Source organism: Rhinatrema bivittatum, chromosome 2 (genome assembly GCF_901001135.1).
Source record: "Rhinatrema bivittatum chromosome 2, aRhiBiv1.1, whole genome shotgun sequence".
NCBI lineage: Eukaryota > Metazoa > Chordata > Amphibia > Gymnophiona > Rhinatrematidae > Rhinatrema > Rhinatrema bivittatum.
Window position 1 is genome coordinate 792,944,655 of NC_042616.1, and position 20,750 is coordinate 792,965,404.

A 20,750-nucleotide genomic window follows, 5' to 3' on the forward strand; every position below is an offset into this window, starting at 1 on the left:
CATAGTGCTTGGATGTCACCGACACAACGGAGCAGATGGCTCTGCCGATGCCAATGGTTCGATGGCCGTTTGTGTGGCTTCAAGGTCCCTTGATTTTGATGCTTCCGAAGCTGATGGATTGGTCTTCCAGAGCTCGAAGTGTTCGTCCATTTTCTTCAGCGTGGGCCCAGTGTCCTTTAGGGGTCATCTGTGCTCACCTTCAGCAACCCCGGACGTTATGCAATGCCCCCAGGCAGAGGACACATCTATCATGGGTATCCACAGGACATCACTGGAACCTTGACAATGACATGGAATCACGAAATAAAAGGGATGTGATGTCAATCCCCAGGGTGGCAGTGCACTTGGTGCCCGCCAGTGGCCATTGACAGCTGGTGGGCCCCAAGTGCACTTCCACCCTGGGGATCGACAACACGAAACTTACCAGAAACATCAAAAACCCTATCTAAGGCCTCTAGCAGGGAGAACAGAGGGACCCTGCATCGACTCGCATGATCACATCTAATTTCTAGATGAAAAAACGCCAGAAAAAAGCGAGAAAAAGTAGAACATTACAAATTGATAGTCTCACTTTCACCATGAAACACTGGGCTCCGCAGAAAAGAAAAAAGAATGAAGGGACCCTGCGTGGCCATATAGTATAATGCTGAACGTGCTCAGAGAGGCTTGGTCAAAGTTCTATAAACTTTGACACAATTTTTCCTTGCCAGGCTCCATCGGATGTCATCACCCATGTGTGAGGACTGCCATCCTAATTGTCCTCAGAGAAAATAGTACTTTACTCTGCTTTGTTTTTTTCTCCCCCCCAAATGCTTCACCATTCCAATTCTAGAAAGAAAAAAAAAAAAAAAAAGAACGGGACAAAAACCAAAATGTCTTAGCTGCATAGAAAGAATAGATTAGTGGATGACTTATGGAAGATGATTTAAATAGAATAAAAATAGACAATTGTAATAGAGCCCAGTTTATGAAGGGATTACATCTTTTTTTTTTTTTTTTTTTAAGAGAAGTAACGCAAATTAGTAAGAAAGAAAGAAACAAATCCAGAAATTCTAGACATACCATGTTTTCCACTCTGAGCTCAAAAGGCATGGGATTGTACACCATCAGCTGAACTTCACATACATCTCCTTGAACCCACTGGAAATCTGATCAAACACACAAATAAAACATATTTATCAAACTAGAAATAATCTAGTTGACAAACATTCATCATTCAGTTTACAGGCAGCAGCCATCTTGAAATCATTTATTTATTATTGGAATATTTTTAATGTATTCAGCTACTTGTAAAGGTTTACTTATTAATGTTGCAATTCGGGATGTCCCACAATAAAGATGGGAGACACTGATAGTTGCAACGATTCCCTTTCTTAGAGTCATAAGACAAATGTTCACATTGTATGTATGCATTCTTTTAGTTTCTGCATTATGTCATCTAATCCTAGATTCTATTTTTCTTTATTACATTTCATAAAGAAAATCTAAATACGTTAATATGCTAACTTCATTCCGACTCATTTCATTACAATAATTGAATTGACTAGGAAAACAAAACAAATTCAATCAATCAAGTTTCAAGTCCTTTCCAGTAAAGTATCAATAGCTCCTTGACTGGGCTGATTAACTCAGACAGAGAAAAAAGCGTAATTAGTCAAAAAAAACATTTTTGGCTGGGATATTTTTACATTACTTCACTTTCCCAGGTCACAGCTGACTGAGAAGTCTGGCATGTCATGAATTTTATTAGCTCAAGAAACAAAAAAGAATTTTACCTACACCAAGCTCTTCCTTGAGGTAACTGGACTAAGCACAGACAACACCAAAAGACAGCTACCGTAGTTTAGATTCCATGAGCCAGACAAGAACATAATAACATAACATAGTAGAAGACAGCAGATAAAGACCAAATTGAATCATCCAGTCTGCCCCATTGAAAAAGCAGCAAGCAAATTTTTTCTCATAGACAAATAATACCAGAAAAGTCCTGCTGAATTAGGCCTTTAATGTAATTGGGGAAGGCTTTACAACTAACCATGCCTAAGACAAGGAAGGAAAGAGGAGGCTGGTATTACCAAAAATAGATGTTTTATTTAATACTATATATATTAACTTTACGTTATGTGATGCCATTCCAAGAAATTTTCTTGGAAAATGGCATTTACCATTATTGGTCAGAAAGTCTAGCAAAATACTCAGAATTCACTCAGACTCCTTTGCCCCAAACCTACTAGTGACTGTCTGTATACAAGATTCTCATTTCTTCTTGTACTATGTTTATTTCAAATACTTATTGAGTGCATCAACAATTAGAAAGTGTTTGCAGCAGTCAGATACGTCACAGAAAATACCCACTGTGAAACATGTTGGTGAAAGTGGGATTGTTTCAGTTGGTACTAGCATAAAATTTGTAGATCATCAAAACAGCATACCAATAGCAAGCAGCATGCAAAACATACTCCCTCATCCAGGCTCAACTAATAAGAAACAGAACAATCAGTGTTAAATTTACACTTCTAAGATATATTTTTATACTTTACTGTTTTGTCACCATAATCATTTATTTATAGTATGCCTTTCCAGCCACAGAGTTCAAGGCTGTTAGAGATAATAAAATTAGTATAACATTGAGATTAACAAATAGGAACGAAATGTTAGGGTTACTACAGTTGCAAAAGGATACAGTGATTACATAACAGGTATAAAAGGATATTGTAAACACCTAATAGGGTCATTCATCAAAATACATTATGGCGTTAACACACATAACGTGTTAATACCATAACGCATGTGATAATAGTTCTATCGCATGGAGCGAATGCACATTTTTGGAAGAGGCGGGATTAATTTAAATGAGAGGCAATATCGCACAGTTTTAACACTGGAAATATCTACACCTTTTTTCCTGGCATTAAGCTGTGCGATATGCCCAAAACGGTCATAATGCAATTCGAGATAAAATTTTGCAAATTGCATTTCGGCCATTTCTGGGCTTCGGAGGGGAAAGGGAAAGGGGAGAGGACAGAAGATGAGTGGAGTAGAGAGAGAGATCCTCTGGGGAGGTCTTCACAATATTCAACTATTTATGTGACTATAGGAGAGCCAGCTAATAGCTCAAGGTGAGGTGTTGGTGGTAGTTTAGGGTTTAGGGGCCAGTTTTACATGCAGAGTAAGACGTATGAACTGCACAGTACAATTCAGTGAAGATTTGACATCATTTGGAGTGAGGAAAGTCTCACCAAGAAGACATTTCTACAATATTATCTCGCCCTAGCTTGAAGGTACCCTGTTACAGAGTCCATCAAGCTAGGGCAAAAGAACATTGTAGAAATGAGCTGCAAACATGTGCAGAGAACTCCAGGTTGTGGTTTGGCAGATATCGACAAGGACTGCACGCAAATGTGCCACAGACATCATAGCCTGCACAGAGTGAGCCTTTACTCTGCCGGCTATCAGAAGGCCTGCCTGCACATGGCAGAAGGCAATGCAATCCACCAGACAGTTCGATAAGGTCTGTTTATCCACCGCCACCCCCAGCCTGTTAAAATCAAAGGACATGAAGAGCTAGGTGAACTGTCTGTGGCCCGCAGTGCGATCGAGGTAGAAAGCCAAGGCCCTTTTACAGTCCAAGGTATGAAGAGCCCTGGGTGGGAATGAGGCCAAGGAAAGAAGGTGGGTAAAACGATGGACTGATTGATATGAAAATCAGTGACAACCTTGGGCATAAACTTTAGATGCGTACACAAGACCACAACATCGTGAAAAAACCTCATGTATGGTGCACGTACTTAACCAGAGCCTGAAGCTCACTGATCCTACGAGCCGAAGTAATCATCACCAGGAATATCACCTTCCAGGTGAGGAACTTCAGGTCGCAGGATTGCAGCAGTTCAAAAGGAGGACGCATGAGCTGCACTAGGACAACATCGAGGTCCCACGATGCAACCAAAGGCCGAATAGGGGGCTTCAGCTAGAGGAGGCCTCGAATGAAACGGCCCACTAAAGACTGGACTGAAACAGACGTGCCAGCAACATCTCAATGGTACTCGCTGAGGTGCACTCTAACTGAGCTAGACTGAAGCCCAGACTTGGACAGATGCCATAGGTATTCCAACAGCTGGGGGAGGGGGCATGAGAAAGTCCAAGTTATGGCCCTTGACCAGATGGAAAGCAAATATTGCTTACCTGTAACAGGTGTTCTCACAGGACAGCAGCCTCTTGCTGCTGTTGAGGCAGGCCCTCAGCAAAATCCTGGACCCATTTCCAGAGATTACAATTCTATTGAACAAATAAAGCTGGCAGGCGGCAATGCAGGCCAACAGCATGGCGCCTTGAAAGACTTTCCTGTCCAGAGCATCAAGCTCCCTGTGCTCATGACCCAGAGGGGCAGAGGACTCCACAACCACAAACTGGTGGAGGAGATGCCGCTTTTCAAACCCCACAGCCTGCTGCACCAAGTAGGTGGCATCGGCACTCTTTCCAGCAGCAGAGGACCAGAAGGCTCATCTGCATATTTCTCCCAGCAGCCAATTCCAGAGGTCACAGTGAGCTATTTAGGCTTAAGCTTCTGCAGCCCCAGCTGGCCATCCTCCCCCCACCCCGCTCATTCCAGTAGCAGAGGATTGTATGGAGTGTGCCAAAACACCACGTCCTATAACATTTCAATAGCTTCATTTATTTGATACAAGTAGTTATAAGTAGATTCATTGCTGTCTCTGGAGGATCAATGACAGACAAATATAAAATAAACCAACAGATTAGAATTACTTTAGATTAGTTTGAACATCTCTATTATAGAAACATAGAAGTGACGGCAGAAGAAGACCAAACGGCCCATCCAGTCTGCCCAGCAAGCTTTCACACCTATTTGTTTTCATAATCTGTTACTCTGACCGCTGAGGTCAGGGCCCTTATTGGTAACTTTTTGGTTCCAATTCCCTTCCACCCCCACCATCGATGCAGACAGTAGTGCTGGAGCTGCATCTAAGTGAAATATCTAGCTAATTGGTTTGGGGTAGTAACCGCCGTAATAAGCAAGCTACTCCCGTTTGTTTACCCTGCATGTGCAATTCAGCCATTGTTGGTTGTCTGAATAAAAATCCTCTTTACTTAATTCCCTCTGTTGCTGAAGCAGTGAGCTGCGCTGGATACTTATTCCAAGTCAAGTATCATGCTTAATTGATTCGGGGTAGTAGCCACTGTAACAAGCAAGCTACACCCATGCTTATTTGTTTACCCAGACTATGTAATTCATTCCTTGTTGGTTGATGCTGAATATAAATCATCTTTTCTTCATTTTCCCTGCAGTTGAAAGAGAGAGCTATGCTGGATGTGCATTGAAAGTGATTCCCTTACAAATTTTAAATTGCTAACAACTAAATAAAATTTAAATTGCTAACAACTACAAATTTTGTTTGTAGTTGTTAGCAATTTAAATAGCAATTTGTAATTGTTAGCAAAAAACTAACTACAAATTTTAAATCTACAAATGTTAAATTGCTAACAACTAAATAAAATTAAGATGTAGAGAGTACTCCAGCCGTGAGGCTAACCATCCTTTTGCACCGAATGCCACATGTATGATTATCTACCAGTAGGTGAGAAGTTGTACGTGCACAATCAGTGCAAAGAACTCCTAGCCCTCGAAGAATAAGAATATCTCTGGAGGTTTGATGGCTGGGGCTTGGGCTGATGGGGGGGGGGGGGGGGGCGGGGAGGGGGGGGAGAGTAGAATACACTACATCTACCGGTTCACCTTTAGCCACATGTTTATTAACCCCTTCAAAAAAATGAAGCAGATTTGTTAGGCAAGACTTCCCTTGGGTAAATCCATGTTGACTGTGTTCCATTAAACCATGTATTTCTATTTGCTCTACGATTTTGATCTTGAGAATAGTTTCCACTATTTTTCCCGGCACTGAAGTGTACTTGGACTGATCTGTACTTGGACCAGTACTTTTCAATATATATATAAATGATCTGGAAAGGAATACGACGAGTGAGGTTATCAAATTTGCGGATAATACAAAATTATTGAGAGTAGTTAAATCACGTGGATTGTGATAAATTGCAGGAAGACCTTGTGAGGCTGGAAAATTGGGCATCAAAATGGCAGATAAAATTTAATGTGGATAAGTGCAAGGTGTTGCATATAGGGAAAAATAACCCTTGCTGTAGTTACACGATGTTAGGTTCCATATTAGGAGCATCCACCCAGGAAAAAGATCTAGGCATCATAGTGGATAATACTTTAAAATAGTCAGCTCAGTGTGCTGCAGCAGTCAAAAAAGCAAACAGAATGTTAGGAATTATTAGGAAGGGAATGGTTAATAAAACGGAAAATGTCATAATGCCTCTATATCGCTCCATGGTGAGACTGCACCTTTGAATAATGTATACAATTCCGGTCGCCGCATCTCAAAAAATATATAGTTGCAATGGAGAAGGTAGAGAGAAGGGCAACCAAAATGATAAAAGGGATGGAACAAGCTCCCCTATGAGGAAAGGCTGAAGAGGTTAGGGCTGTTCAGCTTGGAGAAGAGACGGCTGAGGGGGGATATGATAGAGGTCTTTAAGATCATGAGAGATCTTGAATGAGTAGATGTGAATCGGTTATTTACACTTTCAAATAATAGAAGGACTAGGGGGCATTCCATGAAGTTAACAAGTAGCACATTTAAGACTAATCGAAGAAAATTCTTTCACTCAAGCACAATTAAGCTCTAGAAGTTGTTGCCAGAAGATGTGGTTAGTGCAGTTAGTGTAGCTGGGTTCAAAAAAGGTTTGGATAAGTTCTTGGAGGAGAAGTCCATTAACGGCTATTAATCAAGTTTACTTAGGGAATAGCGACTGCTATTAATTGCATCAGTAGCATGGGATCTTCTTAGTGTTTGGGTAATTGTCAGGTTCTTGTGGCCTGGTTTGGCCTCTGTTGGAAACAAGATGTTGGGCTTGATGGACCCTTGGTCTGACCCAGTGTTATAATAAGTGAGGTTTGGGTGGACCCTTGGACACTGTGGCAGCTGACCATGCCCACAGGGGGGAAGTCCCGTGAGGGGCCACAGGTCAGGCTCAATTCAGGACACACAAACACAGAGATTGATCTTTTATTAAACAGTGTGGTGTAGCCACCAAAGTGAGTAGTTGAAGTAGCCCAGCTGGGCTAGTATCCCTCAGGCGCTGGAACAGCGACTCCTCCGGTAGCAGTGATGTAGTAGAAGAACTGAGAATAATGAGTAGAGTGGAATATGCACAAGCCCCAATATGGAGAACCCCAGGGTAGGGAGAGCAGGCCCTCGAGGAGCGAGTACCTGATCCCTGAGAGCTGAGAGGCTTAAAGGTGATGTACTCACACAGCGGTTCCACATAAGAGATGGCACCAGGGCTGGAACGAAGGCAGGCCCTCGAGGAGCGAGTACCTGGTTCCAGGGAACAGCTCTGAGGTGAAGATGGTAGTACTCACCGGTGTTGAAGATAGCGAATCCTTCCAGGCAGAAGAGAAGGTAGGAGCAGGCAGCGAGTCAGGGAACATGGGCCCTCGAGGAGCGAACACTGGTTTCCTGATAGAAACCTGAAAAGCAAGTGAGGCCCCCGAGGAGCGGGTACCCCGTTAGCGTTAAGAGTCCAATGGTATTGGAGGCAGCGTAGCTGGGTACGGAGAGCAAATCCCATCCGGAAGGATTTCCTGTCCTTGCTAACTCAAAGGCTAGCAAACAATGTAGGCTTTAAATATCCGGGCAGCGTGACGTCATCACAGGGGGACGCCCCTCAGATTCGCGCCAAATAGGAAATAAGAGAGAGGGCCGCGCGGCATGCACACCCTATGATACAGACAGAGCATGGCGGGAGGCAGCGCCCAAGCTGGTCCAGGGACGCCGGAGAGGATGGCAGGTAGATGCCTTGGCCGCCAGGCGTCCATCAACAGCAAGAGGAGGTGCAAGGAAAGAAAGGTAGCGGAGTGAAGCTGTCAGGAAGAGACGGTTGCAACACCCAGCATGGCAGGTTCTTATGTTATTATGTCTATGTTTGAAGGGGAGGGGGGTGGCAGGCTGCTGGGGGCTAGAAGGGGGAAGGCAATAAATAGGATCCTCCGGGGAATTTCCATGGGTGGTTGTGCTGCTGCTGTTAGTTTGGAGGTGGGGGCTTAGCCTGGGCTGGATGGGAGTGGAGACAGGCTCTGCTGCTCCAGGGGTTGCAGTGGAGAGGAGTGCAGGCTGTAATACGACTGGAGGGAGAGGGCAATACATATGAGCCTCAGGGGAATTTCCGTGTAAGACTGTACTGCTGCTGGAAGATAGCCTAGGCTGGAGCTGGGGCTGCTCTTCTGCTCCTGGGGCTACAGAGGAGGGGGGAGGAAGGCAGGTTGTGATGGGGCTGAGAAGGCTGTATTGGGGCTCAGAGTGAGAAAGCAGACTGTGCTGTGAGTGCTAGGTAGGGCAATTCATAGGGGCCTCCAGGGAATTTCCACAAGTGGACAGGTAGTATAAATATAAAATACTGATAATCCATGAGCTATACACAGTTCTGTCACCACATTTCAAAAACGATGTAGCAGAATTAGAAAAGGTACAGAGAAGGGTGACCAAAATGATAAAGGGGATGGAACAATTCCTCTATGAAGAAAGGCTAAAGAGGTGAGGACTATGCAAGCGTGGAGAAGAGATGGCTGAGGGGAGAAACTTAGGTATGATTCAGGTACAAAACTTAGATTGTAAGCCCTCTGGGGATAGGGAAATACCTACAGTACCTGAATGTAAACCGATGTGATATCTCAGATCGAATGTCGGTATATAAAAAATAATAAATAAATAAATAAAATAGAGGTCTATAAAATAATGAGTGGAACAGAACAAGTAAACAATCAGTTGTTTACTCTTTCGAAAAGTACAAAGACCAGGGGACACACAATAAAATTACTAGGTAATACATTTCAAACTAATAACATCAAATATTTTTTTTCAATGCATTATTAAGCTCTGGAAGTCGTTGCCAGCAGATGTGGTGAAAGCTATTAATATAGCTGCGTTTTAAAAAGTATTTTACAAGTTACTGGAGGAAATGTCCACTAATCATTAATAAGGTAGAATATGCAGAAATCTACTGCTTATTCTTGGTATAAGCAGCTTGGAACCTATTTTCCCTTTGGAGTCCTGCCAGGTACTTGTGACTTGGATTGGCCACTGTTAGAAACAGGATACTGGGCCGGATGGACACTTGGTCTGACAGTATGGCACATATTATGTTCATAAACATTTGAGACATTCACACAGTCTGCATCCCATTCTATAAGTTTAGTACAGTTTTCGTGCAAAAATGTCAAACTGAGCTTCTTATTTATGTTTATATCTTCTAATTTAACATACTATAAAGTTATACCTGAGTTATACATGAGGAAAATAACAGCAATATCTCAAGTGACTATGTGAGACATGGATTTACTTCTTATAGCTCATGGCATTAAATAATGACATTGGTTGTCACTGTAAGCATTTAGATGAGGGAAACTAAGAATCGCTACTATATATCATTAAAAGATAGGCAGCAGAAATCTATTTCAAGAGTTCACCTTAAAGCTTTATATTTTTCCTGTGGGTTTTCATTACTTCTGACATACATAGGTTTCAGGATGATTCATCCTATTATGCCTTAAAGTTCATTTGCAAGGTAATGCTGGCTACCAGCCTCATGCTTCAGAGCTCAAGCAGGAATACATGAGTTAGAATATAACTAGCTCATATATTAGGATCATAAGGTTATTCAAATGTATGTTAATCTCTGCTTCATAATGTCAAGCAGCAGGTTGGGAATAAATACTTCAAAACTACTTTGATCAGTCCTCAAATTTAGATAAAAAGAGAAAGTAGAAACTCTTATCACCTTGATGATAAACTCTCTTCCCTTCTCAGGATGGAAAGGCAGAAGATCCAATGTGAGCAAATAAATACTCAAGGCGATCATACAAAGTGAACAAACTTACATTATAAAAACACAATATTTATATAGAAAATATTAACAACAAATTCATGAACCCAGCTGCCGATATAGTCTGCCATATAAACCCAGCCATACGGTTCCCAGTGTTTAAAGATTTATCGCAACACAGCCCAAAAGGCTACTTCTGAGTGGGCAGAAAGCTCAAAGGAGCAAGAGAAAACTGTTGGGTCAAAAAAATAAAATAAATAGTGGCATGCAGCAGCCTAGGGTCCAATATTCAGCGCCAATTAGTTGGATAAATATGAATTTATCTGGCAAGGTGGCGCTGTTTTAATATTCGGCTGCACTTAACGGGAGGAGCTACTAATCTGGCTACCTTAGTGATATTCACACTTACCCGGCTAACTGGGTGATGCATCAAGAACATAGAACACTAACGCATGTTAAACTATAATCGCACGATACAGAGCACTATCGTGCAGACAGAGCATTAACGCAGAGATATCGCTCAACACACAATATTATGCATGGCCCTGCCCAGGTTGCCTCCCTTTACAATGACCTGCTTTGTAAGCAATCTGTATGCATGAATAATGCAAATAAGGTCATTAATAGGAAATTTCATGTCAATATTTTATAGCAGCTGACCGAGAAAGTGGCAGCCCTAGGTTGAGCTGGGGGGGGTCATCTCTAACCCCCATGCTACCATTTTTCTTCAGCAGGCAACTTCTTCAGTGGCCAGTCCTTTAAGGCAATAGGAGTCCCTTGAAGTTGGGGCTGTCACCAGACTTAAAGGGACGCTCACTGAGTGCTTTTGACCCACGATGTTTGTCTGAAAGCAAAAAGAACGCACCACAGAGCCGCATTTTTTTTTTTCAGGGGAGTGACTCCTTCTGTTGAGTCAACATCCCTTCACCTGCCCTCCTCTCCCCACCACCACCACAATAGTGGGGCCCTCTCCCGAGAAAAAACATTGCAGCTTTGTGGCTCTGGGTGTAAGTTAGCCAGATACGTTAAACCTGTTACTGAGCAAGTCTAAAGTTAGCCAGATAAACTTATCCGGTGTTTGGGAGTGAAACTGTTAGAGGCTCAGAAGAGCAGGAAGAGGGGGCTGAGACCTACTCAACTGGAGTGTGAGACTGCTGGGGACTGGGGGATGTGTGGGAGAAGGGTTGAGGAAGCAAAACAGCTGTGAAACTGGGTGGGTGGGAGTCTGTGAGTTGAGGATGCTAGACTCCTGGGGACCTGGGGGGATGTGTAGAATGGGAGAAGGTGCTGAAGGAATGAGACTGTTGAGGACCTGGAAGGATCTGTGGAAAAGGAGAAGGGACTAAGGAAGCGAGACTGCTGGTGAAGGAGAGGGATGGTAGAAGAAAAAACGGGGTTGAAGGAACAGGACTGCTGTGGTGGGACGAGAGAGGGAATTGAGGAAGCAAGTGAGAGTGAGAGGAAGGCAAGGAAGTTGAGTGAGAAAGACAGCTGGGGACTCAGGGGGTAGGGTGTGTGGGAGGAGATGGGGGATGAGGGAGTAAGAACACCTGGGACTTTACTAGGGAGAAGATGTTGAGTGAGACTGCTGGGGACCTGAAGGGTTGAGAGAGAGACTGCTAGAGAAAAGGTGGGGCTCAGTGGATGAGTTGTAGCTGCTGTTTTTGAGGGAATTTGATTTATTCTGTCATTTTTGGAAAATACGCATTTCTAAATATTCCTGTTTGTACAGTACAATAAACTTTTTATTTCTCTGGTGTTACACTGCAGGCTCAGTCTTCTTTTGTGTGTGTGTTTCCAGTTCAGCTTCTGTTTCCATGTTTCTGTTTCTAATTGTGTTTTGAATTTAGTGAGGGTCTGTCTGTCTGTGTTTTGCATCTGGGACAAAAATGAGTTTTCTGTATTAGAGCCTTTGAGTCCATATCTGTAGCAGTCCAACTTGTTCTGTTTTCCAATTTGCATTTCCTAGCAGGAGGATGCATTCTGTTCTAAGGCAATGGCCCTCAAATCTTTGTGATTAATGTAATCCTTTCAAGACCTTCAGATGACTTGCATACTCCCAGGGTCACAAAAATTAAAAATTCTGCCAGAAAGGTGGGAGAAGAGTGAGGGGGAAGGGGGGAAGGAGGGAAGGCGATTATGTCAGGGTGGAGGGGGGGATGGAGAGAGAATAGAAGGTGATTATATCAGGGGGAAAGGGAGAGCATGAGAGGGAGGGTGATTATGCCAGAGGGTAGAGAGAGAGAGAAGGGAAGATGATTATATCATGGGAGCATTTACTGAATCCCCTACTGTGAATGTCACCATATGCCAATGATTGGGGAGGGCAGGGTTTGGGGGTTGAGTGTGGTATTAAGCATGGGATCTTGTACGTCCCTCTCCAACCAGGATGGCAGAGAAACCCTGGGGTAACCTGCACAGAGCAGCAATAGTAGACAGTATCAAGCTTCCAACAAGGCATTTTGGCAATCCTCAAGGAGTGGTGGTTGCAACCTTACACCTCAGTGGAACTGCTGCATCAGATTTTCAAGAAGACTGAGGTAGCCTCTACAGATTGCCCTGGCTAAAACCCAAATATAAATGAGTTAGATGTTTTGAATAATTCCCCAGCTCTATCCAGGTAACGGAGAACACGTCAGTCCGAGTCAGAGGATTTCAGTTTCTCAATGCAGCTTAGGGAACAGAAGACCTAACAAATGACGGCAGATAAAACCTAATTGGCCCAACTTTTACTTCCCTCTCTCAATTATACTTTTTTTCTAGATATTTTGAAAACCAAACCTGCTGAGGTTTTTCAAGGATAAGATTCAGGTTACCAAGTTTGGTAGGAACTTATCCAAAACTTAAAAAAAAAAGTTTGGATAAGTTCCTAGAGGAAAAACCCATAAACTGCTATTAATTAATACGCAATAGTAGCTGGAGATTTAATGTTTGGGTACTTGCCAGGTACTTGTGACTTGGATTGGCCACCTTTGGAAACAGGATACTGGGCTTGATGGACCCCTGTCTGACCCAGTATGGCATATCTTATGTTCTATCTATTCAAAATATCTATTTATTGGACACTACTAAAGCAATTAAAATCTTTCTACAGTAAAATTCATCAATTAATATCTACCTTTACAAGCTGAATATTCCTCCATGATTAAAAGTCATGAAAAAGCAAAGGCCACAAGGCAATTGAAAAGAAAAGAAAAATGTTTTATATAGGGAAATAAAAGCTTTCATCTTGCAGGGTTTCTATTCATATAAGTGTTCTATTTTACAAAACCCTGTAAACTGTGCAGTACTTCATTGGTACTATTTCATCAGCTTCATTTGCATTCTGTTCTACACAGTCAGCTGATCAAAGCAAAGCGAAGCAAAAAATGCAAATGTCCTAACTACCTAATTATCAGTCTTCCAAGTCACATGAGTTATTTTTCCTTACATCTGGATAATTTGTTCTTTGCCAAAATAAACCTAGAATAAAATCAGTTTTGTTTTGAGAAGTTTACTGATCCTGCAGTTTCCTCCTCCTCTGAGCTTCTAGTTCACTTGGAACTAGTAACTTCTTGGTTACAGTGCCCTGAGTCTTCTTTCAGATACCAGATACGTGGGAGGGTTGATCCCCAGAGAGTACAGTTGGGTTTCCCTTTTTTTTTTTTTTTTCTTTTCTTAACTTCTCTTCCTATTGTTTAGCCTAGCTATCACAGTGCTCTTCCTCAGCTAGGGGCCACAAGACATGAAATATTCTGAAGCCCAGTTGCAGCCATCGCCTGGCTGATGGACTCCAGATTGGCTTTTCCGGGTCCGGAACTGGTAGGGACATTCCCGTGCAACTACAAAACTCCAATGAAGGTTAATTGTAAATCCGTCCTCCGCAATGTCATCCGCAATGTCTGGCTGGCTGGGAGGCAGAAGCTCTCCCTGGTGAGCCACCAGCTCCAGCCAGCTACTGCTGGAGCTGCCTGCATGCCTGAGTCTCAGCCTTTACATTATAGTCCTCTTCTTTGTCCAAACCAAGTCCCGACAAAACAAAACAATGTCCCAAAACAATTCAATAAAGAGTTTAAAGTCCGGCCCTGCTGGCCTATCTGCCTCCTCCCTCGTATCTCTGGGCTTCTACAACTTTTCTCAGAGATAACGCCACCCACTTGGCAGTTTAAAAATAGTTCACCAGCAGAGAAAAAGAATCCAAAAACAAATGGGGGTCTCTGAATCCCCAGGCTCACCTTCCCTGGCACTACAGTTGCAGTCTTTCTCCCTTCAGTCTCCCCTGCCTAGGCAGCTTCCTGGAAACACAGTTCTTCAAAGGGACACGCATCACTGTCCAGGATCCATCTTCTTCAATCCCCGGAAGGAGACTGAGACTGCTCTGGCTGAGGCTCGATTTTATAGGGTGGAGGCTCTTCCCCTCGTGGCCAAGGATTGGCTAACGGGTCTCCACCCTCTTCCTCCCACACCTGTCTCTCTTGCCTCTCTACTTATGGGGGAAGGAACCAGCGTGACCCCCTGGCTCTGTCTCTTGGTTTTCCTTCCCTCGAATTCCTTCGCTGGGGGTTTTAGTTCCGGGGTTTTTTAGTTCCTGAGGTTTTAACCTTCCTCCCAGAGCCGGCAAATATACCCCGTCACAGACCTCCCCCTGTTTTTCAGGAGTCTCGCCCTCAGGTGAGACTCCTACCCCCCTTCCTGGATAGGAAATCAGCATTTAGGTTTTCTTTCCCTGCTCTATGCACCACAGCAAAGTGAAACACTTGTAGGGCCAAATACCAGCGCATGAGCTGCGCATTTGTATTTTTCATTACATTTAGCCACTTGAGTGGAGTGTGATCAGTGACTAAATTGAAATGGTGGCCCAGCAAATAGTATTGTAACATTTCCATGGCCCACTTTATGGCCAAACACTCCTTTTCTACTGTGGAGTAGTTCTGTTCAGCCTTTTATAATTTTCGGTTAAGATACAGTACGGGATGTTCCCCTGACTCAGGACCGCCCCAATCCCCAGACGCCAACAGGAAGAAAGGAGAACAGGGGGCGTCCAGGTAAAGATAGGCCAAAGCCTGAGAGACCAGGTCCGTAGGAGACAAGGAGAGTCCAAGGCAAGCTATAGTCAGGGCAGGCAGCAGGAAGGCACAGTACCAGGAGCAGAGCAGAGGTCAGGGTATATATCAGACGTGGTCCACATGAAGCGGAGGTCAATACCAGGGAATCAGTCCAAGCGTAGTCCAGGCGATGCAGGGTTCAATACCAAGAACCAGTCCAAGGAACGAGGAGCAGACATGGAAGCACTCAGGGACAGGAACCAGGAACGATGACAGGAACGAGGCATCAGTTCCTGAAAGGCCGCTTCTTGTTCTTGTTCCCACGATACTGGGTTAGGGTGGCTCTTTTTCAACCGTTCTGTCAATGAACTGGCTAACTCTGCAAAGTTGGGAATAAATTGGCAGTAGTACGATTCCAGTATACCTGTACCTGAAGTCTGGCTATGAGATATCATTCTTGTATGGTGATGGAGAGAACTTCTCCCATCCTTCTCCAATACCGGATGGTATTTGACCACTGTGGCCAGTTTCATGAGGGGAGACCGGTGGCCAGCAGAATCTTTAAACCACCCAATTTAAGTACTGGTATTCTGCCAACCACCAGTTTCCGACTGGCAGAGACTCTTTATCCTTAATCGATCCAAACTTTGCTCCCATGGATTTCTTCTTCTTCAAGGGAGTCGGTTGGACCATTAGATGACAGAGGGGTTAAAGGGGCTCTTAGGGAAGATAAGGCCATTGCAGAAAGACTAAATGAATTCTTTGCCTCCGTGTTTACTAATGAGGATGTTGGGGAGATACCAGTTCCGGAGATGGTTTTCAGGGGTGATGACTCAGACGAACTGAACGAAATCACTGTGAACCTGGAAGATGTAGTAGGCCAGATTGACAAACTAAAGAGTAGCAAATCACCTGGACCGGATGGTATGCATCCTAGGGTTCTGAAGGAACTCAAAAATGAAATTTCTGATCTATTAGTTAAAATTTGTAACCTATCATTAAAATCATCCATTGTACCTGAAGACTGGAGGGTGGCCAATGTAACCCCAATATTTAAAAAAGGCTCCAGGGGCGATCCGGGTAATTATAGACCAGTGAGCCTGACTTCAGTGCTGGGAAAAATAGTGGAAACTATTCTCAAGATCAAAATTGTAGAGCATATAGAAAGACTTGATTTAATGGGACATAGTCAACATGGATTTACCCAAGGGAAGTCTTGCCTAACAAATCTGCTTCATTTTTTTGAAGGGGTTAATAAACATGTGGATAAAGGTGAACCGGTAGATGTAGTGTATTTGGATTTTCAGAAGGCGTTTGACAAAGTCCCTCATGAGAGGCTTCTACGAAAACTAAAAAGTCATGGGATAGGAGGTGATGTCCTTTCGTGGATTACAAACTGGTTAAAAGACAGGAAACAGAGAGTAGGATTAAATGGTCAATATTCTCAGTGGAAAAGGGTAAACAGTGGAGTACCTCAGGGATCTGTATTGGGACCGGTGCTTTTCAATATATATATATAAATGATCTGGAAAGGAATACGACGAGAGAGGTTATCAAATTTGCGGATGATACAAAATTATTCAGAGTAGTTAAATCACAGGCAGACTGTGATACATTACAGGAGGACCTTGCAAGACTGGAAGATTGGGCATCCAAATGACAGATGAAATTTAATGTGGACAAGTGCAAGGTGTTGCACATAGGGAAAAATAACCCTTGCTGTAGTTACACGATGTTAGGTTCCATATTAGGAGCTACCACCCAGGAAAAAGATCTAGGCTTCATAGTGGATAATACTTTAAAATCGTCGGCTCAGTGTGCTGCAGCAGTCAAAAAAGCAAATAGAATGTTAGGAATTATTAGGAAGGGAATGGTTAATAGAACGGAAAATGTCATAATGCCTCTGTATCGCTCCATGGTGAGACCGTACCTTGAATACTGTGTACAATTCTGGTCGCCACATCTCAAAAAATATATAGTTGCGATGGAGAAGGTACAGAGAAGGGCAACCAAAATGATAAAGGGGATGGAACAGCTCCCCTATGAGGAAAGGCTGAAGAGGTTAGGGCTGTTCAGCTTGGAGAAGAGATGGCTGAGGGGGGATAAGATAGAGGTCTTTAAGATCATGAGAGGTCTTGAACGAGTAGATGTGACTCGGTTATTTACACTTTCGAATAATAGAAGGACTAGGGGGCATTCCATGAAGTTAGCAAGTAACACACTTAAGACTAATTGGAGAAAATTCTTTTTCACTCAACGCACAATAAAGCTCTGGAATTTGTTGCCAGAGGATGTGGTTAGTGCAGTTAGTGTAGCTGGGTTCAAAAAAGGTTTGGATAAGTTCTTGGAGGAGAAGTCCATTAATGGCTATTAATCAATTATACTTAGGGAATAGCCACTGCTATGAATTGCATCAGTAGCATGGGTTCTTCTTAGTGTTTGGGTAATTGCCAGGTTCTTGTGGCCTGGTTTTTGGCCTCTGTTGGAAACAGGATGCTGGGCTTGATGGACCCTTGGTCTGTCCCAGCATGGCAATTTCTTATGTTCTTAAGCAGGGACTGGTACAAGGCTGATTATGGCAACATGTACAGCAATGCCTTGTGTCGAGGTGTACAGGCACATGCTCCACAACCAGACTCCGCCCTCTCCTGGAAGAACTGGTGCCTCCGCATGCCCACAGCATGTGCTGCTGCCGCGGTCATCACAATCAGGCCTCAGACTGACCCCTGCTTGATGAAACGGAAACGGGACAGGGGTGTTTTGGAGAATTGGTTATAGAGGAAGAAATTAAGTTTGGGGGTGGGAGAGACTGGGTTATTCCCCAAAGTGGTAACCTTATCCACCCTCCCAATGCATCGCTGGCAGGATCCAGCAGCAGAAGCTAGGTTTGGGAATCGAAGCCAAATCTCATTTATGGAACATAGAGAACTAGAAAATCTGTATTTTAAGAACCAACCTGCACAAGAAATCAAACTGCAGCTATATCCTTTAGCCAAATATGTTAGCAATGCCTCTACCTAAATAAAAATAAATTCCATCTCTCTTCCATTTTATATTATCTCACCAAGACTGTATGATAGAATAATGCTTTCCTAACAGCCTTCACAGCTAAAGCACAATTTATATTTTTCCCTAAGCAATAAATACTCTGGAACACCTTAAAATCCTATACCAATACGATTAAAGTTTCAGTGTGCAATATGCTTCTGTTGCTATAGTCATAACTTCATTAAATTAAAGATTTGACGAGAAAGGGGTTTTGTCATTAATTAGCTCTCTTCGTCAAGGATATAAACAGGAGAATGAAATCTACCAGATGATAAATACAGCAGAATCAATAGTACCTCATCCTCTTTATCCAAAGAATAGAGGATAGCATCACTAAGTGACAGCAAGACCATTTCAGTGCTGTGACCTGCCAGGAACCCCCTTTGAAAAGGATCCAATTTTTCACCCATTTCTAGAAAGGCTGGCTATTGAATTCTAAGCAGCTTGTTGCGCTGATGGTGGACCTTGGCCCAAGGTGAGGTTGGCGCTACCTGCAGGGCAAGCCTACATGTCCCCACCGTTGGGAGGGGGAACAGGCTAGGAGACGGAGGCTGACTGGAGCTTTGCCAATACCAGCCCACGTTCCCCTTAGGCTGAACCCTCGGGTGCCGGGGCTGGCTGGACTTAGGCAGGCCTCCGAGAGATAACTCCCAGTTGATGTAGACAAGGGTACGCCAGAAATCAGCAGAGGTATTGGAAGGCCGAGGACGGTCCGGACGAGGCAGAGTTCCAAAGACCCAGACGCCAACAGGAAGAAAGGAGAACAGGGGGCGTCCAGGTAAAGATAGGCTGAAGCCTGAGAGGCCAGGTCCATAGGAGACAAGGAGAGTCCAAGGCAAGCTAGAGTCAGGGCAGGCAGCAGGAAGGCCCAGTACCAGGAGCAGAGCAGAGGTCAGGGTCAGGAGATAGATCAGACATGGTCCACATGAAGCGGAGGTCAATACCAGGGAATAAGTCCAAGCGTAGTCCAGGCGATGCAAGGGTCAATACCAGAGAATCAGTCCAAGCATAGTCCAGGCGATGAGGGGGTCAATACAAGAGAATCAGTCCAAGCGTAGTCCAGGTGATGTAGGGGTCAATACCAAGAATCAGTCCGAGGAATGAGGAGCAGACAAGGAAGCACTCAGGGACAGGAACCAGGAACGATGACAGGAACGAAGACAGGAACCAGGAACAAGCAACTAGTACATGAGCAATCATGGGGACCTGTTGCCAAGACAGGGAACAAGTGGCTGGACCCTGCCTTTTTTTTTTTTTTTTTTTTTTACAGAGGCCCAGTGATGTCATCGTCTGGGGCCGCAGGCTACTTTCCCGCCGTGGCCAGAGCCCGGAGGAAGGAGGGCAGCGGCGTCACTCCACAGCCCGAGCGGGGAGGCCTTCCGGGCACCAGGAGGAACCACGCAGGAGTCAGAAGTGAAAGAGGTGGCTGCAGGCGCTCGGGGACAAAAGCGGCTGCCCACCGCCGAGAGCAAAGGTGAACTGGAGCTGGCAGCTGAGCTCCCGAGGCGAGTAGGCCCGGGTGCGAGTCTTGCTCGGCCGGGACACGTAACACGGATTTTCCAAAAGCTTACCCAAAAATGCACAAGTTGCCACCAGACAATTTTGGCTGCTTTTAGGATCCAAGGTGAACTTATAAAATTAAACTGTCAAGATAAAACTGCACAATAGTGGTGGAAGATAATGCTTCTCTAAAGATTTATCAATAATCTGCTAAATAGCATCCAATCGTACTTCTTAAGGTCTTAATAAATCTAGCTGGGCAAAATCCAGTAAATAATAAGTCACCCTTATTTAAACTCTAACAAACCAACCCACCCTATTACACATCGAGTTCACCCTAACAGCAGCTCTAGCTTTTCCCTTAACCGACAATACCGTTTAACTATTCTAAGCTAGTTTTAACTATCTCTTGAAATAAAGGGCATAACAGTTGCTATTCAGGGAAATCACACTCATTGTATTATTAACTTGTCCCATCCTCAACAGTCTATTTACCGTTACAAATAGCTCCTTAGAGCTAGATTTAGCTGACTGAATAGCTTTTTTGTGTTAGTAATGGCCGCATAATTTGTGTTAGCCTTTCTTTTCCAAATGCATTCATTAGATCAATGCTTGATTCGTGACCATTCTAACTGACGAACCTGCCTCTTCAAACCCTGTAATTTCACTGTAAACCACGATCCAGTTTTTGGGACTGCTTCACTAAGGGTTTCAACGGTGCAACTTTATTTAAAACACTAGAAACTCTCAACTTTCCATCAGGGATGTTACTAATTTTATAGGATCTCCAAACACTTGTTCCTCCATTATTAACATGGTTCATAAATTCAGTTGGCTGACAAACGAAGCAATGGTTAAGAATCTGGAATCCTTCAAGTCACTGTCAATGGGTGTGCAACACCAATTTAGATGCCAAAAAAAGCCTCAGTGACTTACTATCAGAGATTCATAAGCTGCATGATTATTCAGTTTTGTACATTTTTGGTTGGGGTAACAGACTGCTGCAAAGTAAAGTACCTTCAATCTGTTAGCATCTGTTATATAACAAAAATCTACAGAGGTAGGCAACTCCAACACTCTATTGCCACAAACAGAGCTGGCTTTCGGGATATGCACAATGAATATACATGAGACATTCATTTCCATTTCATAGATAGCTCAAGGAGAGTAGCAACGGTACCCTAAGTGTATTTCTCTGTTCCTAAATCATACTGTGGGGATAGTGTATGAAAAATATCTCATGTATATTCATTGTGG

General features: G+C 43.6%; 1 protein-coding gene across 5 annotated transcripts in view; it reads right to left on the reverse strand.

Annotated features, from left to right (window-relative positions):
- TRAPPC9 (trafficking protein particle complex 9) overlaps nt 1-20,750 on the reverse strand; it is a 1,860,352-nt gene that overhangs the window by 1,621,963 nt on the left and 217,639 nt on the right. For all 5 annotated transcript variants that reach the window (XM_029592072.1, XM_029592073.1, XM_029592076.1 and 2 more), the window contains one exon: nt 1,063-1,148. In XM_029592072.1, the coding sequence (XP_029447932.1) occupies nt 1,063-1,148 (86 nt within the window). The remainder of the gene's footprint in view (nt 1-1,062; nt 1,149-20,750) is intronic.